This window comes from Pan troglodytes, chromosome 6, assembly GCF_028858775.2.
Source record: "Pan troglodytes isolate AG18354 chromosome 6, NHGRI_mPanTro3-v2.0_pri, whole genome shotgun sequence".
In the NCBI taxonomy this organism is placed as follows: Eukaryota; Metazoa; Chordata; class Mammalia; order Primates; family Hominidae; genus Pan; species Pan troglodytes.
Window position 1 is genome coordinate 41,560,911 of NC_072404.2, and position 21,830 is coordinate 41,582,740.

Sequence of the window (21,830 nt, forward strand, 5' to 3'; positions counted from 1 at the left end):
GAATGCTTGTGATTTTTGCACATCGATTTTATATCCTGAGACTTTGCTGAAGTTGCTTATCAGCTTAAGGAGATTTGGGGCTAAGACGATGGGGTTTTCTAAACATACAATCATGTCATCTGCAAACAGGGACAATTTGACTTCCTCATTTCCTAATTGAATACCCTTTATTTCTTTCTCCTGCCTGATTGCCCTGCCAGAACTTCCAACATTATGTTGAATAGGAGTGGTGAAAGAGGGCATCCCTGTCTTGTGCCAGTTTTCCAAGGGAATGCTTCCAGTTTTTGCCCATTCAGTATGATATTGGCTGTGGGTTTGTCATCAATAGCTCTTATTATTTTGAGATTAGAATGGCAATCACTAAAAAGTCAGGAAACCACAGGTGCTGGAGAGGATGTGGAGAAATAGGAACACTTTTACACTGTTGGTGAGAGTGTAAACTAGTTCAACCATTGTGGAAGATTCCTCAAGGAATCTTGAGGATTCCTTGTGTGGCGATTCCTCAAGGATCTATAACTAGAAGTACCATTTGACCCAGTGATCCCATTACTGGGTATATACCCAAAGGATTATAAATCATGCTACTATAAAGACACATGCACATGTATGTTTATTGCGGCACCATTCACAATAACAAAGACTTGGACCCAACCCAAATGTCCATCAATGATAGACTGGATTAAGAAAAGATGACACATATACACCATGGAATACTATGCAGCCATAAAAAAGGATGAGTTCGTGTCCTTTGTAGGGACATAGATGAAGCTGGAAACCATCATTCTGAGCAAACTATCACAAGGACAGAAAACCAAACACCGCATGTTCTCACTCATAGGTGGGAATTGAACAATGAGAACACTTGGACACAGGGTGGGGCACATCACACACTGGAGCCTGTCGTGGGGTTGGGGGAGGTGGGGAGGGATAGCATTAGGAGAAATACCTCATGTAAATGATGAGTTAATGGGTGCAGCACACCAACATGGCACATATATACATATGTAACAAACCTGCATGTTGCGCACATGTACCCTAGAACTTAAAGTATAATAAAAAAAATTTCATTTTGTGAGGAATACTACAAATTGGGTTCAGTGTATACTGCTTGGGTGATGGGTGCACCAAAATCTCACAAATCACCACTAAAGAACTTACCATGTAACCAAATACCATCTGTTCCCCCAAAAAGCTATGGAAATAAAAACAAAATTTTTTAAATGCAGATTCCCAGGCCCTGCCAACAGAGGGATTTAAATTTGAGGTAGTCCCAGAAAAGCTGAGAACCACTGGTCTAAGTCATTAAGTCTAAGGTGCCCAAGAGACTCTAGTCTGACTTAAGCTGGCCTTCAACTTGGAGTGTAGTTGGCAGGTGTAAGCAGGCAGGATATTTGTCTGAAGCTGCATCCTGGTGCCGGAAGGAATCTGAAAACAGGGTCCAAATCTAGAGAAAGAATTCAGCAGGATTTAGGCAAGGGGTCAGGACTCAGAGCTGCCAGGGTTTAGGTTCAAGGCTGGGCTTTGGTTCCGGTGGAGTGCGAAGCAAGGATCCTGAAAAGATCTACTGTATATTTTGTCCCAGTTGTGTAGCAGGCACTGTGTGAAGCTCTTGCTCACGTCATCTCATTGATTCTTTATAATTAGCCCTGTGAGACAGGTTGATTTGCCCAAAGTCAGACAGCCAGTAAGTGGCTGAGTTGTGATTTGAGCTTAACTCTATTCTAACTGCAAAGCCCCTCTCTTTCTGCCCTTCCATGGTGCCTACAAGGACTGGGGCAAAGGGTCATCAGGCTCGCCCAGGGCAATAGCTAGGGAGACCATTCGAGTATAAGGGGTTCTGCTCATGTAAGGCTTCAGGCATCTGGCTATTTCCACACTCCCCTCACTAGTAGGTGAAATAAACTCCCAGTGACTGATAGGTTCTCTTGATTTCCAGCATTATGTCTCAGGCAACATAGGGAAATTGGCAGGTTTCTCTTTGTGCCCACAGCCTTCCTGATTATATCTGTTTCTTTTCCAGTCCCTTAGGAGGGGACTACCAGCCTCATGCTCTTCATCTCCATTCCCATTCAGGAATACATGTCTGAAGACAGATGAAAACATTGTACTTTTGGGACCTATTGCGTTTGAACAAAGATGAGGTACTTACAAGAATAAAAGTGATATCAAGAGCTGGAGATAGGAAAGATTTGGAAGATAAACTGAATTCCCAGAAATCACACTTGTAGATAGGCTGTAGCACATTCAAACTGCTCCTATTGCTATCTGAAGGAAATGATAAGATTTTGGGAGATGAGCTGATCAAGAGTTCTGCTGCTTCAGAGATTCTCTAGAAGTACTTTTCATACCACTGTACAGGCCTATGTATACAAAGTCCTCATTTTTCACAGGGAACAATAAGTATGTGTACGCTTCTCACAAAGACAGTCATCAGTGGTCACAACCCATCAAAGCCTCTTTCTTTTGATAACTGAAGTGATAGACCCAGTCACTGCTTTATTAGTATTCCAAATACCAGCACCACCCTACCCTACAATAAACAGAGTCAACAAGAGTGGCTCTCCTGGTACTCTTCACCTCACCAACACTGAGAGCTCAAGACCACGGAATTTTCTTCTACTTATCGGTGTATCACTTGTGAGTTCAAAATTGTCCTAGCAAATACTTCTGACTAATGGCTACCAGACACATTAATATATATTTTAAAATTTACAGGTGGTAGTTTATTTGCTGAGGAAATACAGTAATGAACTTTGAATGACATTATAAGATAATGTCAAACTGGATGACAACTTTTCTTTCTTTTTATAAATGGAGTCTCGCTCTGTCACCCAGGCTGGAGTGCAGTGGCATGATCTCAGCTCACTGCAACCTCTGCCTCCCGGGTTCAAGTGATTCTCCTGCCTCCCAAGTAGCTGGGATTACAGGTGCCCGCCACTGCGCCTGGCTAACTTTTGTATTTTTAGTAGAGACGGGGTTTCACCATCTTGGCCAGGCAGATGTCGAACTTCTGACCTCGAGATCCGCCTGCCTTGGTCTCCCAAAGTGCTGGAATTACAGGCGTGAGCCATGGCACCTGGCCACGATATAATTTTTAAACATGAGTTCAGACTATATACAGTTTTCTACAACTTGAGGTTTTTGACTTACCATGGACATCTTTTCAGGCCTAGTGTTCTATTTATATGATTGAACTGCAATTTATGATACAACTGTCCTATTAATGGACAATTAGGTTATTTACTATTTTTGCTGTTTCAATCAGTGCTATAGTGAGCATCCTTATATAAATACCTTTTGACGCCGGGCATGGTGGCTCATGCCTGTAATCCCAGCACTTTGGGAGGCAGAGGAGGCGGAGTGGTCAGGAGTTTGAGATCAGCCTGGGCAACATGGTGACAACCCCATCTCTACTAAAAAAAAAAAAAAAAATACAAGAATTAGCTGGGCGCAGTGGCGGGTGCCTGTAATCCCAGCTACTTGGGAGGCTGAGGCAGAAGAATTGCTTGAATCCAGGAGGGGAGGTTGCATGAGCCAAGATCATGCCATTGTACTGTAGCCTGGGCAACAGAGCAAGGCTCCATCTCAAACAAAACAAAACAAAACAAAAAATCTTTTGATATATGTACTGGTTATTTTTCTAGGACAAACATCTAAAACAGGAATTGCCGAGTCAAATGGTATACATATTAACTAGACTTTGGTAGCTTGCAGGGAGAATGGTATGGGATGAACTATATCCCTCAAAAATTTATATGTTGAAGTCCTAACCCCTAGTCCTCAAAATGGAACTGTATTTGTAGAGGTAAGGCCTTTGAAAGGTAAGTTAAAATGAAGCTGTTAGGGTGCGCCCTAGTCCAATCTGACTGGTATCTTAATAAGAAGGAATTTGGACACACAAAGAGAAACCACAGAGGTACACACACAGTGGGAAGACCACGTAAGGACACAGTGAGAAGGTGGCCATCTGCAAGCTAAGGAGAGGGGCCTCAGGAGAAATTTAATTTGCTAACACCTTGATCTTGGAATTTTAGCCTCCAGAACTGTGAGAAAATTAATTTCTGGCATTTAAGTCACCCAGTTTGTGGTATTTTGTTATGGCAGTCTGAAAAGACTACTAGAGGAATCACTCTAAAAGCCTGGGTGGATCCCCAGGTGATCCACCCGCCTCAGCCTCCCAAAGTGCTGGGATTACAGGCGCGAGCCACTGCACCCAGCCTGGATGAAAATTTTTCTGTATCCTGTGTACACAACAGGATAAAGTAATTTATTTCTATATCATATACACAATAGGAGAAAGGCAGCATAATAAGGCAGACCAAACACTGGGCTTTGTTGCTTATTAGCTGTGCAACTTTTGCAAATTACTTAACTTCTCTGAGCTGTGTTTTCTACCATGAGAAAACAAAAAGAGTAATACTTGCCCTGAGAAGTTTTTGTGAGGATTGGGCATAATATACGTGATTGTCTAACAATACCCGGGATTTAGAGAGTTGAGGTGGGGCCCCTGTGGTGTGAGCGAGCTGTTCTAGTCACTTGCTCCCTCCACTCGTGTCCTTTGTCTCTTCCTTCATCAACCTTACCCTCCTTGCTTGTTGCAGTTTCTTTAACATGGTGTTTATTATAAACCTGGAGGAATTTCAAGGATCTCTGGAGGTTTGTGAACAATTTGTTTTTTGATGTATCTCATTCTGGCATGACATGGCATTAAGATTACAGGAAGAAGTTATTAAGGTATTTTCCCATTCACTTATCCCCACTTGTCATCATATAAACTACAAAACAGTGAGAAGAAAATCAAGAATATCTTTCCCACATTTCTTTCTTTGATTGATGGGAGTAAATAGTTCACCTTTAGTAGATCATTTTAAGTACATTAGTCTCTAGATTAAGACAATTAAATCACCCTAGATCGACCTAGTGGCTAGGGTAAGTTAACACAACGTTTGCAACTGAGCCTTAACATATTCCCTCTTCCTGACCATGCCTCCTCCCTCAACTTTCACCATATCTGATCCATGTGCTTCTTTGAGAAAGAGGTAGGAAGGAAACTTGAAATGACTTGAGGATCTACATACATTCCATTCTGCAGCCATCCTCAATTACCTTCACATACTTGACATTCTTTCGATTTCCCAAAGAAATTATATACCCAAAATGGCACAGCTACAGTAGCTGGAATGATTGGTGTCAAGGTATAATACTTTTTTCTTCCTTCAGCAAATCATTCTTTTTATTATTATACTTTAAGTTCTAGGGTACATGTGCACAACGTGCAGGTTTGATACATACGTATACATGTGCCATGTTGGTTTGCTGCACCCATCAACCCATCATTTATGTGAGGTATTTCTCCTAATGCTATCCCTCCCCCAGCCCACCCCCCTACAACAGGCCCCAGTGTGTGATGTTCCCCACCCTGTGTCCAAGTGATCTCATTGTTCAATTCCCACCTATGAGTGAGAACATGCGGTGTTTGGTTTTTTCCCTTGCGATTGTTTGCTCAGAAAGATGGTTTCCAGCTTCTTCCATGTCCCTACAAAGGACATGAACTCATCCTTTTTTATGGCTGCATAGTATTCCATGGTGTATATGTGTCACATTTTCTTAATCCAGTCTATCATTGATGGACATTTGGGTTGGTTCCAAGTCTTTGCTATTGTGAATAGTGCCACAATAAACATACATGTGCATGTGTCTTTATAGTAGCATGATTTATAATCCTTTGGGTATATAACCAGTAATGGGATTGCTGGGTCAAATGGTAATTCTAGTTCTAGGTCCTTGAGGAATCACCACACTGTCTTCCACAATGGTTGTACCAATTTACACTCTCACCAACAGTGTAAAACCGTTCCTATTTCTCCGCATCCTCTCCAGCATCTGTTGTTTCCTGACCTTTTAACGATTGCCATTCTAACTAGTGTGAGATGGTACCTCATTGTGGTTTTGATTTGCATTTCTCTGATGACCAGTGATGATGAGCATTTTTTCATGTGTGTGTTGGCTGCATAGATGTCTTCTTTTGAGAAGTGTCTGTTCATATCCTTTGCCCACTTTTTGGTGGGGTTTTTTTTTCTTGTAAATTTGTTTAAGTTCCTTGTAGATTCTGGATATTAGCCCTCTGTCACATGGGTAGATTGCAAAAATTTTCTCCCATTCTGTAGGTTGCCTGTTCACTCTGATGGTAGTTTCTTTTGCCATGCAAAAGCTCTTTAGTTTAATTAGATCCCATTCATCTATTTTGGCTTTTGTTGCCATCGCTTTTTGTGTTTTAGTCATGAAATCCTTGCCCATGCCTATGTCCTGAATGGCATTGTCTAGGTTTTTTCTAGGGTTTTTATGGTTTCGGGTCTTACGTTTAAGTCTTCAATCCACCTTGAATTAATTTTTTGTATAAGGTGTAAGGAAGGGATCCAGTTTCAGCTTTCTACATATGGCTAGCCAGTTTTCCCAGCACCATTTATTAACTAGGGAATCCTTTCCCCATTTCTTGTTTTTGTCAGGTTTATCAAAGATCAGATGGTTGTAGATGTGTGGTGTTATTTCTGAGGGCTCTGTTCTGTTCCATTGGTCTATATCTCTGTTTTGGTACCAGTACCTTGCTGTTTTGGTTATTGTAGCTTTGTAGTATAGTTTGAAGTCAGGTAGCATAATGCCTCCAACTTTGTTCTTTTTGCTTAGGATCGTCTTGGCAATGTGGGCTCTTTTTTTGGTTCCATATGAACTTTAAAGTAGTTTTTTCCAATTCATTGGTAGCTTGATGGGGATGGCATTGAATATATAAATTACTTTGGGCAGTATGGCCATTTTCACGATATTGATTCTTTCTATCCACGAGCATGGAATATTCTTCCATTTGTTTGTGTCCTCTTTTTTTTGTTGTTGAGCAGTGGTTTGTAGTTCTCCTTGAAGAGGTCCTTCACATCCCTTGTAAGTTGGATTCCTAGGTATTTTATTCTCTTTGAAGCAATTGTGAATGGGAGTTCACTCATGGTTTGTCTGTTCTTGGTGTATAGGAATGCTTGTGATTTTTGCACATCGATTTTGTATCCTGAGACTTTGCTGAAGTTGCTTATCAGCTTAAGGAGATTTTGGGCTGAGAAGATGGGGTTTTCTAAACATACAATCATGTCATCTGCAAACAGGGATAATTTGACTTCCTCATTTCCTAATTGAATACCCTTTGTTTCTTTCTCCTGCCTGATTGCCCTGCCAGAACTTCCAACACTATGTTGAATAGGGGTGGTAAGAGAGGGCATCCCTGTCTTGTGCTGGTTTTCAAAGGGAATGCTTCCAGTTTTTGCCCATTCAGTATGATATTGGCTGTGGGTTTGTCATCAATAGCTCTTATTATTTTGAGATACATTCCATCAATACCTAGTTTATTGAGAGTTTTTAGCGTGAAGGGCTGCTGAATTTTGTCAAAGGCCTTTTCTGCATCTATTGAGATAATCATGTGGTTTTTGTCGTTAGTTCTGTTTATGTGATGGATTATGCTTATTGATTCCTTCAGCAAATCATTTTACATGTAAAGTGAAAGATTGCTTTGCTGCCGATTGTTGTGTATTGGTGACAAAAGGAGAGGAAGAGGGAGAGTATCCGCCAGTGATTGAAGAAAGGGCTTTACTTTTATCATCTTTTCCTTCTCTTTTTTTCTTTTCAGAGTTCACCTTGGTAGATTAAGCACTATAGGGGGCCGGGTGTGGTGGCTCACGCCTGTAATCCCAGCACTTTGGGGGGCCAAGGTGGGCGGACTGCCTGAGACCAGAGTTCAAGGCCACCCTGGGCAACATGGTGAAACCCCGTCTCTATTAAAAATACAAAAATTAGCCAGGTGTGGTTGTAGGCGCCTGTAATCCCAGCTACTCGGGAGGCTGAGGATGGAGAATCACTTGAACCTGGGAGGCGGAAGTTGCAGTGAGCCAGGATCGCGTCACTGCACTTCAGCCTGGGTGACAGAGCAAGACTCTGTCTCAAAACAATAAACTTGAAAAAAAAAAAAAAAAAACACCATATGTCTGGGAAGGCTTGTGCATACTTTTCCCTAATAGGTTAGTACCTATCTTGGGAAGCTAAGAGTCAGGGCTGCCTTTTATGTAGAACTGATCAGAAGGGAGAGGGGCTAGAAGCAGCTGGGCTGAAGCAAGGAAAGTAAAGATGGATTTGTTCTCTTGACCCAACCTGGCCAATGGCAGAGTTAGCCAAGGCTTTCATTTGTCTGTCATGGAGATGCTAAAAACAGAGAAGTCTCTGCCAGATTTGAAATCTGGGGGGAAATTGTGTAGGAACTGTTGCTTTTCCTTTTTTCTCAATGTGTTTGTGTGTGCATGCAATGGAAGCTGGAGATAAATTAAGGAGCAACTATGAAGATAATATAACCATTTCTTCCTATTTGCAATATTTAAGTTCCACTTTTTTTGCCCCTTTTTGGTGCTGCTTTTTCTACTCTATTTTCTAAACCACATATAACCCTCCAAAATATATGCAATTATTTCCAATAAATATTTGAGTGCCTACTATGTGCAAGGTATTATGCTAGGTTCTGCATTAGAGAGCTAAGATTTAGTCTACCTCATGGTCTGCAGTCTCACAGCAAAAGTAACCCATGGTCATGCTTGCTCATAGATTTGCAAAAACAGCTAGATTTTACAAAAGAAAACATTTTAGTTGTCTAGCATTCATTGATAGCATCTACATGTCATGGACATTTAGCTCAAAGCAAAAATGTATTTTGAAATAATGAACAATTAAATGATCACTTTTATCAGAAACAAAAATTTCAGAAGAGTTTGCTCACTTGTGTGTCACAAATCGTGAAAGGGAAAGGGAATTATGTCCATGCCATATGTGAACCATAGAGTTAGGCAGTAATATCATATCATCTGCAGTACAGCTGCTTCATTTAAATTCAAACTCTAACATTTATAGTTTCAATAGTTGTTATTGTGGGCTGTATACATGACATTAAAAATCATATTTGAGGAAGTTCTTGAATTTGGTAGCTGATTTAGATTATAAGGTCTCTTCCAACTCTAAGATATTAGAGTCTATTAGGACACAAATGTAGTCTTGGGAATAAGAACTTGAGGGTGAAATATCCAGAGTTCAACACCAGTGTTTAATGCTGCATTGCTACCATTTTGGATAATAAAAATGACAATTATTTTGGTTTCATAAAATCTGTTTATCTGTTTATAGTGTTTGGCTGGAAAGATGTTATCACTTACTGCCAAATTTTTAAAGCAAATAAAAGAAAAAGGAGTATCAACCAAAAACCATAAATAAGTCATAATCATGATTCTGCACATGAAAAGGAGCACATCATGGATGACAATCACAAACACCATCATTTGCTTTTTTTTTTTTAATAGATGCTTAAGTACCTCCCTAAAAATAGGATCCAATCAATATCAAATGATTAGAGATACAGTACAGGAAAGAATTTCTGAGTTGTTGGGAGCCTCATGAAGGAGGGGAGTAATGACACACTATACTACTTTAACTATTACTAAGCATTTGTCCTCTACCAGTCAGTCTCCATGGTAATCCAATGCAACTGCTTCGCTTAAAGCAAGTGGATCAGTCTGGCACAGGCTAATTTGCTTCCTCTCCAAATTTCCTGTTTTCCTGGATATGAGGTCTCCAAGTGCATCTTCAGGAAACAGCCACTCATTAGAGGTCCTCTAGAAAGGATAACTTGGAGAGAGCAGGTTCTTATTGCTTGCTGAAATCATAGCCTTGTTCTAACCTCATGTTTCATCTACATAAAATTACTAAAGTTCAATTCAGTTCACTTTCAGGAGTCTCTTCTAGTGCAGGAGGCATTCACTTATTGCCAAAGTCAATATACTAAGTCTGGTTGTTGAAGGCAGCTGGTTTCCCATAGAACCATGTGTCCTTGTTTCCTATTTCAGTTAGTTTCTGAGTCAATGGTAGGAAAATGCCAAAGGGAGTTGGCAACAATGGCCTTTTCCACTTATAATAGATTTTCTTTGATGTACTTTGGATTTTTCTCCAGTATTGTGTTCAGCGGTATTTCTACTGTGTAATCAGATTGGATAGCTCCACAACAAGGCACTGATTGGCAAGAGAACACCGAGGTAAATGATTTCCTCTCTTCCTTTGGTCCCTGAGGCAACCGTGCTGCCAGTCTATTACCAGTGATATGGAGTCTTCAGAGGGAAGTGAGGCTCTTATCTGCATTAGAACTAAGGTTCCAGAAGAGCCCTGGAATTTGAAAATTCCTTGAGCCTCCAGTGATAAGTTGAGATAAATCCAGCCTCCCGAGGCAGTCTGGATTCAAACATCCTATTTCTGCACTGCTTCCTCCCCCTTCCCTCCTTGGCTGGTGGGAAAAAGAAAAACTCTTCCTGAGGTGACTAATTTAAGAATGGGAGTTATTTGCTCCACTTTTTTGCTGTTTGTTTAAATCTCTGGGGCTTCAAGCTGCATGGTTCTCTCATTTTATTTTCTTTTGTTTTGTTATTATTACTATGTCTTTTGGCTTTTCCTCCTTTGTGGGATGAAGTTTGATTTTTAAACAGAAAAAAAAAGCTATGAGGCTTTATTTAAAAAAAAAAAAAACTTCGTTCATCAGTTTTATAGCCTTGCAAGTGTCACTTGACTTCCTGTACCTTACAGATTCCTAATCTATAAAAGGGCATGTCAATATTCCCTTGAATTTGCGGAACATTAACATTGTCAATTATTTTAGATTCTTTGTTCTCAAGATAACTTTCCTCTAATAACTATGCTATTTAATCATGAACTTAACATTAGAATGTATAATTTTCAAATATTCAAAAGTTAAATATAAAAATATTTAAACCATACTTACCTTGATTCCCTGGTGTTTGTATTTCACGACACTTAAACGAGATTTTGTGAATGGTAGAATATTTCTCTTGTGTAATAGTTGTCTCTCAGTATCAGAGGGGATTGGTTCCAGGACCTCCTGTGGATGACAAAATCCTCAGATGCCCAACTCCCTGATATGAAATGGTGTAGTACTTGCAAATAACCTATACATATCCTCTCTTATACTTCAAATCATCTCTAGGTTACTTATAATACCTAATACAAGGTAAGTGCTATGTAAATGGCTGTTATACTATATTGCTTAAGGAATAATGACAAGAAAAAGTCTGTACATGTTCAGTACAGATGCAATTTAAAAAAAATTTTCTGTGGTTGGTTGAATCCATGGGTGTGGAACCCACAGATACGGAGGGGCTGGCTATATCTTGAATGAAGAGTTTTCATATTTGAAATCTGACCTGAAAAAAAATTAATTCATACGAAACTAAGTTAGTTTCAACTTGTTTTTTTTTTTTTTTTTTTTGAGACGGAGTCTTGCTCTGTCACCCAGGCTGGAGTGCAGTGGAACAATCTGCTCACTGCAACCTCCGCCTCCTAGGTTCAAGCCACTCTCCTGCCTCAGCCTCCCCAGTAGCGGGATTACAGGCGTGCACCACCACGCCCAGCTAATTTTTGCATTTCAGTAGAGACAGGGTTTCACCATGTTGGCCAGGCTGGTCTTGAACTCCTAACCTCATGATCCACCCACCTCGGCCTCCCAAAGTGCTGGGATCACAAGCATGAGCCACCGTGCCTAGCCCTAGTTTCAGCTTTCATGAACAAGTTACATAACTTTAATTTTCACAAGAAAAAAGTTTTAGTTAATGGCTCTTTCTTTTCCACATAATTTCTCAATCCTCTTCCAATATCCTTCAAAGGAGGAATATAAAGCACTCAAGGGCTTTTTGGATACTTGGATGTTACTGTTAATAGCAAAATATTGTGGATTGCCTAACCTGGTTCATAAAATACACACCTGAAGTCTCAAGCTTCCCCTCCACCACTCAATCTGACCATGTCTGCTAATTTTTGGTAACGCAGAAAACAGGAGAGATCCGTTGAGAGGTGCCATCTCATTTTTACTGTTATGTTCTGAGTTGGCCCTCAAATAGAACCTTCATATAGACCTAATACCATTCTCTGGTCCTTCTTCTTGCATCAAAGGTAAAAAAGTACCTGAAAATTGTAACAATCATCTTACCCTCTCACCAGACTAATGTCCAGCAAATAAAGGATAGGATTCAGGACAATAGGGAAACAAATCTCTTCACCTGAGATCTCATGTATTGGAAAAGTATGAGTTCTCTGAACCTTGTCTCAGAGCCTTATAAAATGTTAAGAGCTAAAGGGAAATCATTTCATTTCTTTGAACTTTGGTTTACTCAATTAAAAAGTGGGTGTAATACCTGTTTCATAAAATTGTTATATGGATTAAATGAGATCAATGTGAAATGGCTGGCTATAAAAATTCTCATCTTCAGGTTATTATAGGTAGTCCTGGTTCTACTACCAGCTAGAATGTTGGTCCATATTTATCACAGACAATTACTAAAACAAGAATATTTGCATAACACTCCATAGTTTACAAAGCACACTGACCTAAAGAGTACTTTCACTTATGCATATTCAAATGTTAAATCTGGGTAATATTTTTACCTGTTCAGACACGAAGTCTGGGCATTTGGGAGGAACCTTTATTAAGAAACATTAAGCAGCTGTGTGCCGGAGTTTTGGCAAGCTGACATTCACTAATTATTTAACACATCTACATTGAGCTCACATATGTGCTAGTGCAGCAGTTCTCAAACTTTTGGTCTCAGTACTCCTTTACATTCTTAAATATTATCGAGAACCCCAAAGAGTATTTCTTTATGTGAAATATATCTATTGATATTTATTGTATTAAAAATTAAAACTGAGAATGTTTTAAAATATTACTTCATTAAAAAACCAATTCATTAAAATTCATCAAATAACACTAAACCGTTACATGATAACGTAAAAAAACATATTTTGATGAAAAATAACTGTATCTTCCAAAACAACAACAAAGAAATAGTTTGGAGTGCCATTGCTTTACATTTTTGTAAACCCCTTTAATGTCTAGCTTAATAGAAGATAGCCGGATTATTTTGTTTTTGCATTCAAGCTGTTGCAATATCACACTTCACACAATCTCTGGAAAATGACACTGTGTGCTCATTAAAGAATGAGAACAAAAAAGGTAAAAAATACGTCTTACTATTGTAATTAAGACATTGACGTCTTGGCACATCTCAAGAGATTCCCTCTTGAGGTTTCCCCATTCCACACTTCAACCACTGTGCTAGTGCCTAGTATCCAATTATCACTCAAGAAGTAATTGTCAAATAAAGTAATGAATACCATATCCTGGGCCAGGTGCTGAGGCTACAGAGGTGGACAAGACAAGAGATCTTGACTTTAAGGAGTTTAGACTTAAACTTGTCTCTCTTAAATAGGAGACAAGTATTTACAAAACTCTGCTACTAGAACTACCATAGGAGAAAACACAAGATACTATGGGAGGTGAGAGGGTACCTAGCCTAGTTTTTGGTGATCAAGGAAGACTTTTAGAGAAAATAGTGGTTAAGCTGAGACTTAAAGGAAAAACCAGGTAAGGAATGCAAATGTAAAAAGGAGAGCGAAGTGGGAGCAGCAGGGCTTACTAGGATTTAGGGTGAGCAAGGTATAGCAGATTAGCCAGAAATGAGGGAATGTGTCATGCAAGTTTCTTCAAGGAAAATTTTAAGACTTTAAACAGGGGACTGACATAGTTAAAGTTTAGAAAGGTCACTCTGGGTACGATGTAAAGGATGAGTTGCAGTATAACAGGCCAGAAAAGCTACTGCAAGGAGTTGAGGCAGGAGATAATTATGGCTTAAGTAGAATAGTAATGAAGCGGAGAGAAATGGAAAATTAGAGTTGAGAAGGAAAAACTGATAGGGCTTTCTAATGGCTGACAGAGAGAGACGGGCTGAGTATAATACCCATATTTCTGGTTTACAAAAGCGGGCTGATGATACCCACTTTTAGAGATTAGAAACATAAAAGCTGGTAAAATAAAGAGTTTAGTTTGGGATTTTTGAGATATCTTGGAACATCCAGGACAGATATTTTGAAGGCAGTAAGACATATAGGTTTGTAGTCAGAAGAGAGAACTGGACTAGAAACTTGCATTAGGAGTTACTAGTGTATATATGGCGGCTGAAGCCATGAAGGTGAATGAGACCACATAAAGCATAATGTAAAAAGTGAGATAGAAACAAATTGCACACAACTTTGGGGTTCATGGATATTTGACAGCCAGCAGGGGGTCCTGAAAGGTAAAATAGAGACACAGAGATCTAGGAGAAAAACTAGGAAAGTGTGGTTTCACAAATCAAGGCATATGAATGCAGAAGGCCAAGGGTTCTAGTATCAAATGCTGCAGAGAGGTCAAGGAAAAGAAGACAAAGGGTCTACTGGATTGAACACAAGAGGTTCTTGGTGACCTCGTTGAGAATTTCAGTGGAGTGGTAGTTGCAGAACCCAGAAGCTTGTTGAATAAAGAACCCATTGACTGCAGTTCCTGGAAAGGCAGGAGGAGTGAGAATCTAGAGAACGAGCACAAAGAGCTGGAATACAGGGAACTGGCAGAGATATGTGCCTCAGACAGGGGGGCACCTAATCTATTGTGAAGCTTGAAAGAATGAGTATGGAGACATAAAATTGTTGGAGTACCTCTTTTTTTTTTTCTGAGACGGAGCCTCGCTCTGTCACCAGGGCTGGCAGTGGCACGATCTTGGCTCACTGCAACCTCTGCCTCCTGGGTTCAAGCAATTATCTTGCCTCAGCCTCCCTAGTAGCTGGGATTACAGGCACCCACCACGACATCCGGCTAATTTTTGTATTTTTAGTAGAAACAGGGTTTCACCATGTTGGCCAGACTGGTCTCGAACTCCTGACCTCAGGTGATGTGCCTGCCTCGGCCTTCCAAAGTTCTGGGTTTACAGGCATGAGCCATCACGCTCAGCCTGAGTTCCTCTTTGATGGTTTCTATTTTTTTCTATTCTCTTATTTGAGAATAAGTGAGGGGAGTGGTTTGAAAAATAAGGAGAAAATCAGAAGTGGCTGCTGTGGAAATTAAGAGAGAGCCAACTAGGAAAACAAGCATTGCCTGGTAAAGTTGAAGGCCCACGTGAGTTTGGACGCTGTAAATATGTGGTGGAAACCATCTATATGGTCTGTCCAGAATTTCAGATCAGTTTTTTTAAATCTGTTTCTGAGTCAGTAGGTTAAAGTCTAGGCTATATTTTATTAACAAATAAATGCAATAAAGAGATCATAAATATTGCAAATAAGTGCAATAAAGAGATCATAAGATCAATACAATTCTCTTTCCTCGTGCACCACGTATAATTTGCATAACACATGTATATACATTATAGAACATTGGCTATGAAACCTCCCTACAAAGAAAGTTCCTCAGAATATCATTATTTCATTGCCTGTAACACTCCGTATAATTTTTTCTTTTTTTATTTTTTGAGACGGAATTTCGCTCTTGTTGCCCAGGCTGGAGTGCAGTGGTGCTATCTGGGCTCACTGTAACCTCCGCCTCCTGGGTTCAAGTGATTCTCCTGCCTCAGTCTCCCGAGTAGCTGGAATTACAGGTACCGCCACCACACCCGGCTAATTTTTTGTATTTTTAGTAGATGCGGGGTTTCACCATGTTAGCCAGGCTGGTCTCGAACTCCTGACCTCAGGCGATCTGCCTGCCTTGGCCTCCCAAAGTGCTGGGATTACAGGCGTGAGCCACCGCGCCCGGCCACTCTGTGTGATTTTCAATGAAAAGTAGTGAAGCTATCATAGTGTGGGGTGAACATGAACAAACTTCAGACAAGGAATTTAATATAGTTTCTATTAAGAATTTATCCATTTTCATAGCACAAAATAACACAATTCACCTCTTTCATACCCATTAAGAGATCTTCCTCAAAGAAATATTATCAATAGAGATGGGAGGCAAAGATTTACTTCCTTTAGACTATTAGGTTATATTAATATTAGTATTTGCTTTAATTTTATATTTTAAAATAATCTGTATTTAGGTAATATTTACTAAGCATTGACTAAGCACCGTGTTCATGTATTAGTCTATTTAACTCTTATCAAAATCCTGTTAGTATTATCTCCGTTTATAGATGAGGAAACTGGATCACAGAAAAGTTTAAGTAACTTGTTCTTGGTTGCAAGCCTAATAAATGGAGAGCTGGGATTTGAACTCAGGCAGTCTGACTCCGGAGGCTATATACATTTACCCTCCTTGGTACACTGCTTTTTTTCAAAAATAGAAATTCAACAAAATTTCCCAAAGTAAAAGTTCATTTGAAGTTTCAGAAACTTAAAACAATGATTGAACAGATAAGTTGCAACAGACTTCATAAGCAGTTCAGTAAAAATGTAGACTTACGAAATGGCATATATCAAGATACAAAATAAGTTGCTTCTATAAGTTTCTTTTCTTAAAAAAAATTACTTGGAAATATTTCAAGTATATAGAACAGTAAAGGAAATAATTACAAGTGAACACCCATGTGCCCTCTACTTAGCTTAATGTTTTGCCACATTTTCAAGATATTTCTGGTAGAAAACAAACGTTATAGATACAAATGAACCCTTCTTGTTACATTCTCTTCTGTTCATCTCTGGAAGCAACTAGTATTCTGAATTTGGTATCTATCATTTCCTTATACAATTTTTAGTTTGATCTTACTTTTTTGTAATTATTAAACTTTTATTTATGGTATGTCATATATATCTTTCCGCAACCTGTCTTTTCATTTCTTCCTCAATATTAGGTTAATGACTCTATCCATATGAAAAATGGTAGCTTTAGTTCACTGATTTTTTGGTTCGTGTTGTATGTCAATTTGTTCCACAATGACACTTATTCATCCATTCTCCTATTAGTAGACATTTATTGTTTCACTAATATAAGCTATTTTGCTCTGAACTTTCCTGCACGTGTCTATAACTTAAAAATACACATACTTTTTTTAAACATGCAGTTAAACAGGAACATACACATTTCTTTAACATGTAGTTAAACAGGAAAAGTAACACATGTGCATGAAGAATACAACCAAGAGAGCCATCACGTTCAAGAAATGTGCAAAAGACCACAGGTTATTCCGAGTGAAGTAAGGCTTTCAGTAGAAGGCACTTGGGGAACGTTCCAATGACAGCGACATTCATCGCTACAGGAGAAACTCACACAATCGCAGCCCTTTATTAGTCTTTTGCTACCCAGTAGTTCCTGTGTCCATTCATTTCCTCAACTGGAGTGTGAGCTCCAAGAGGACCGAAACGGGCACCGACAAGGTGAGCCAATATGAATGTGGCCAGAGAGTCCGCAATGGGGGCTACAGCGGCCGACCTCTGGGGCTGTGCCAGGCCACTAGAGTGTGATGGCGCGAGGGAAGGGTCGGAGAAACAGGGCCTAACCTCACTTTTCACCCCGAAAGTCAAGATAGCCAAGGAAACAGGGATGAATGGGGAGCACAGACACCTGCCTCGAAGTGTCTCTTCACTTTCACTCACAAAGCCGTCGGGTCAGTAACCAGAAGCCGAGGGGCGGATGCGGCCCCCGCCCTGTGGCACTTTCTCAGTCTGGTTCTTCCAGCCGCGCCTCTTTGCCTTACGCCAATTCCGTAAGGAAGCGCTGAGGCCAACTGGCCGGCTCCCGCAGCTCCAAAACTTGACGTGAAATTGCGCGGGGCAGAGCTGACTGCGGCCATCTTTAATTCGGGCAAGACCCCACCCTCGCACCCCACCCACTAGTCCTTTTCAGCGTTCCCAGGATTTTCTCCAACAAATGTAACGCGGTTAACCTTAGAAGCAGTGTTGAAGAAACACGCAAAGAGGCCTGAGTATCCATGACCTCAGTGGTGCGAAACCCGGCCAACTTAAACATGGCGGCTAAACCCGAACAGCAAAACGTTGCTGACGCCAATGAAGTCATGCTCGAAATGGAGCGAGGCGGCGGAGCTGGGGAGGCGGTAATCTCGCGAGATGGAAGCCAGCCTCCGCTAGGCCCGGAAGCCTCGTCTGAGGGGGCGGGGGACGGAGGAGGGAGCGGGAGTCGGGCGAGAGCCTGTGGAGGAGTCCGCCTGCTGTAGCGTGCGTAAGCAGGGCAGCTACGCCGGGCGGCTACGCTGCGGAATCGGCGTAGGCGCCTTTGGAGAATCGGCGGGCTGCGCTCCGCTGGGGCTGGTCGCGGAGGGGGGGAGGGGATGTCGGTCAGTGCGAGATCCGCTGCTGCTGAGGAGAGGAGCGTCAACAGCAGCACCATGGGTGAGTCTCAGCTTCGGGCTGCCGCGACTTGGGGTCAGCGGCTCCGAATGCCGGGAAGCTCTGCGGCCGCTGGACCGAGCTAGGGAACGCCCTGAGGCGAGGCGGAGGCAGCGGCGAGGGGAGCCGGGGTGGGGGCGACTGCGGGCCCGGGGCGCGGCAGCGGCGGGCTCGGGGGGAGGGGAGGCGGCGGCGGTGACAGTTTGAATTGAACGTGAGGAGAGCCGAGGCGGCGGCATTTCCTGTGCCGCGGCGGGCTGGCCCCCGGCGCAGAGCCGCGGCCTCCGCGGCCGGAGCAGCCTGAGCGTGGTGGTCTCAGCCCTGCCCTTGCTTCTCTCCGTCCCTTCGCCTTTCCTCAGTCTCCTCCCGGGCCCGCCGGCGTCCGCGGCCCCGCTTCCTCCTGTCCCCGGCCGCATCCCCCTCGGCAGAAGTACCCTCGTGGGGCAGTGGGCCTGGCTAGGAGGGTGGGGACGAGTGTGAACGCTCGGGCGAGGGTGTTGTGTGGGCCAACCCGGGCGGGCGGCGGCGGGGAGGGAGGAAGAAGGATGCACCAGGCTGAGGCTGTGGTGGAGGCAGCGGCGGCGGCTGCAGCCGCAGCTCCAGTCACCGCGTCGCCTCCCCGCTCCTCCTCCCGCCTCTCGGGGTTGCCTCTCTCCAGGCGCAGCCCGGAAGGCCGGTGGATGGCGGGCGAGTCTTGAGAACGGAGGGAGAATCGGTAGTTTGGTTTGGAATTTGGGCTTAATTTTTAGGAGTAAGGGAAAGAGAACGCCTGGGAAGGGCGCCCCCCGGAGGAGATAGAAAGAGTGGGAAGGGTCCTTGGAAAAGGGAGGGAGCGGAGATGTGGAGTGGCGAAGTTTAGGGAAATTAATTTTTGAAAATATTTCAATATTCTCAGTTATTCTCTTAACGAGCCCTTTCATTTCCTTTCCTCCCCCACATGTTGGAAAAAGAACAGGCCATTTCATTCACATTTTCCACTCCTGAGTTCCATTTCAGCTGTGTGTATAGTAAGAAATAAGCAACCGAGATTTTTCTAGGACATTTCCATTTGCTGAGTTACTTTTGAAGAGTACACTGTTTTAAATTTGGGTTTTTACAGTCCTAGGAAAGAATTTGTGACGTCCAGGTGTTTTCTTAGTTACTGAAATAATAACTTACTACATTTGTTGAGTTTATTGCTAAATAGTTCAGCTTTAAGAATTCTTTCTTCTGGCTTTTTTGTTTTGATGAAAGGAAAAAATATCTTTCTTAGTGCCCCTGAGAATGTAAATGAACAGATCATCTAAATTACTAAGCATCTAACCTGTTTTACATATTTATGCACATGCAGGTGATGAGTATAGTCAGTTTTTCCCCCTAAAGTTTATGTGCAGACTTGGGGAGGAGAGTATTTTAGACTTAAAAGTGTACAGGTAGGGATGAAATTTATGGAATCCTGATAGACTGAAGGGGGGATATAAACAATGACCAAGTCAGCTATTGCTGCTTGGATTCTTTATTTCTTCAGACTGCAAGGGAATGAGTAAGGGGTGGTTGGGTGGTGATGGGGGGGTGGTACGGTGGTGGCGGGAGAGCAGTAAACAATCTTTCATCTCATTCAGCTGTTCAGTGGGTGGGACTAAAGGAGATAAGAGTTGAGTGAAGCTATGAAATAAATGTGGAAGCTACATAGGTGATTTGCATGGTAGCATTGTCTTATTCTATGATGGGACAACATGATGGAACCAGGTCTTCATAACACAGTTATTAAAAATACATATTTTACCACATCTTAGGCTTACAGAATTCAAATTCACAACAAATAACAGAAATGTTAAGTTGATTTTAATTAGTTCTTATCCTTTAAAAAGAAAGGATATTGTCTTTTTCTAATGTAGCTTAACAATTTTTGTTGCAGGCTTTGGTTTGGAGATATTTGATGCATACATAATACATGAAAGGTAGTGTTAAAAGATTGTATTTCAGAAGTTTGTGATAAAATTGGTTGTTCAGATTTGCACATTGTCCCATAGAAGTAATTTTAAGTAAATCCATGCCAGAACTTCTGAACAAGTCTGAGGCAAGTTAGGAATCCTTACAGAACCTAGGAGAATTTAGAGGAATATGCTAGGACAACAACAACAAAGCTTGGGGGAGAAGAGGGAGGAAGAAGAGTTACATCTATGGCTTCTAAGGTCTGAGTAATGGAGAGTGATCAGATGAGGGACCAGTCAGAATAAGGATAGTGGTAGAGCAGATTAGTTTCAGATTTATTATAATTTGATGATATACATATTCATTGTAGACTGTATTCTGGGAATTACCGATAGAGAATTCCTACCTGACTAAATTGCCTGCTGAGAAATGTGTTTCACATTTTGAATTAATAAGCTATCTTCAATTTTTGATTATAAGTTGAACATTTTAAACTAATGATTTATGTCTTTTACTAAGTTTTGAGACAAAACTTTTTGTATACTTCTTTTTTTGTACTAAGTTTGGACTGTAAAGACAAACTTTATTATATAATAGAAACTGAAGAAAAATTATGTTTTTAAGGAGCAGAATTGTAAGGTAGTTTGATTATGGGTTTAGTTCGCTATATGAGAGCATACTGTTAAATGTAGACCATTGAACTCTACAGCAGTGTTTTGAAGACTGCAGGTTGTGACCCATTAGTGGACATTGCACTTAATATTTTGAGGGAGATTAAATTTTCTTTCAGGTATTGTGTACTGGGTGGGGAAGTAATTTTTTTTAAGGATTGTGGTCAAAATGTACAGTATGGATGAGTCAAATCTAAGGTCTTCGAACCTTATGTTAGGGGTTGGAGGTCTTGGTGTGTGGAAGGAAGACTTTAAAATTAAAGACTGTTAAGTCTGTGCGGCTTTTTCTTATTTTGGATTCATTTATCCTGTACTCCATGTAGCTCACATGGTTAGAGAGATCTGAGGCCTACTCCTATTTGAGAGGATGTTATCCCCCATAGCCAGAAACCAGGGTGGCTTCCAAAAGAAAAGGGTAGCATTTGGTGACTCTGCTTTAGGCCTTGAGGATGAATCTTTTCTTTGTTTTTGTCTTCCTGTGTCCTTTTGCATCATCAGAGATCTGGAGACTAAGCTTTGAGCATGGGCTTGGGGAAGAGGGGCCAAAGAGGCAGCTTGGCTGGCATTAAGTGTTGAAGGCCGTAGACCAGACACACACTAAATCCTTGTGACTTACACTTGGTGCAGTCCAGCTATCCAGATGTAGGGATTACACATTGGGGTTTGAGTTCAAAATCTTAATAATGATTTAGAACATGGGCTTTGATGTTAGATATGGATGCAGATCTTGGCTTTGCTACTCAATAGATACACCAGTCAGAGTAGGTTAGATTGTAATTTTAAAAACTACAGTTAGGCGTTGTTAACAATACGGTACGTTGAGAAATCATAGAGTATTATACCTACACAAACCTAGATGGTAGAGCCTACTATACACCTGGGCTATATCCTATTGCTTCTAGGCTATGAGCTTGTATAGCTTGTTATTGTACTGACTACTGTAAACAATTATGACAAATGGTAAGCGTGTTTCTTTTTTTGGTGTGTTTTTTTTTTTTTTTTTTTTTTTTTGAGACGTAATTTCGCTCTTGC

General features: G+C 41.2%; 2 protein-coding genes across 11 annotated transcripts in view; one reads left to right on the forward strand and one right to left on the reverse strand.

Moving 5' to 3' along the window:
• Positions 1-18,214, reverse strand: part of LOC107975763 (uncharacterized) — a 49,388-nt gene extending 31,174 nt beyond the window's left edge. For 4 of the 7 annotated variants that reach the window (XM_063815302.1, XM_063815301.1, XM_063815303.1 and 1 more), the window contains exons 1-2: positions 17,436-18,214; positions 10,841-10,957 (exon numbers count right to left, since the gene is read on the reverse strand). In XM_063815302.1, coding sequence (XP_063671372.1) covers positions 17,663-18,214 — 552 coding nt within the window. In that variant the 3' untranslated portion in view covers positions 10,841-10,957; positions 17,436-17,662. Of the gene's footprint in view, positions 1-3,294; positions 3,414-10,840; positions 10,958-17,435 lie in introns of all 7 variants that reach the window. The other 3 variants (XM_063815306.1, XM_063815305.1, XM_063815307.1) reach the window with 1 other exon arrangement.
• SEPTIN7 (septin 7) overlaps positions 17,957-21,830 on the forward strand; it is a 104,494-nt gene continuing 100,620 nt past the window's right edge. The window contains 2 exon segments of one of the 4 annotated variants that reach the window (NM_001197121.1): positions 18,139-18,216; positions 19,210-19,211. In NM_001197121.1, the coding sequence (NP_001184050.1) occupies positions 18,156-18,216; positions 19,210-19,211 (63 nt within the window). In that variant the 5' untranslated portion in view covers positions 18,139-18,155. 4 annotated transcript variants of the gene reach the window in all.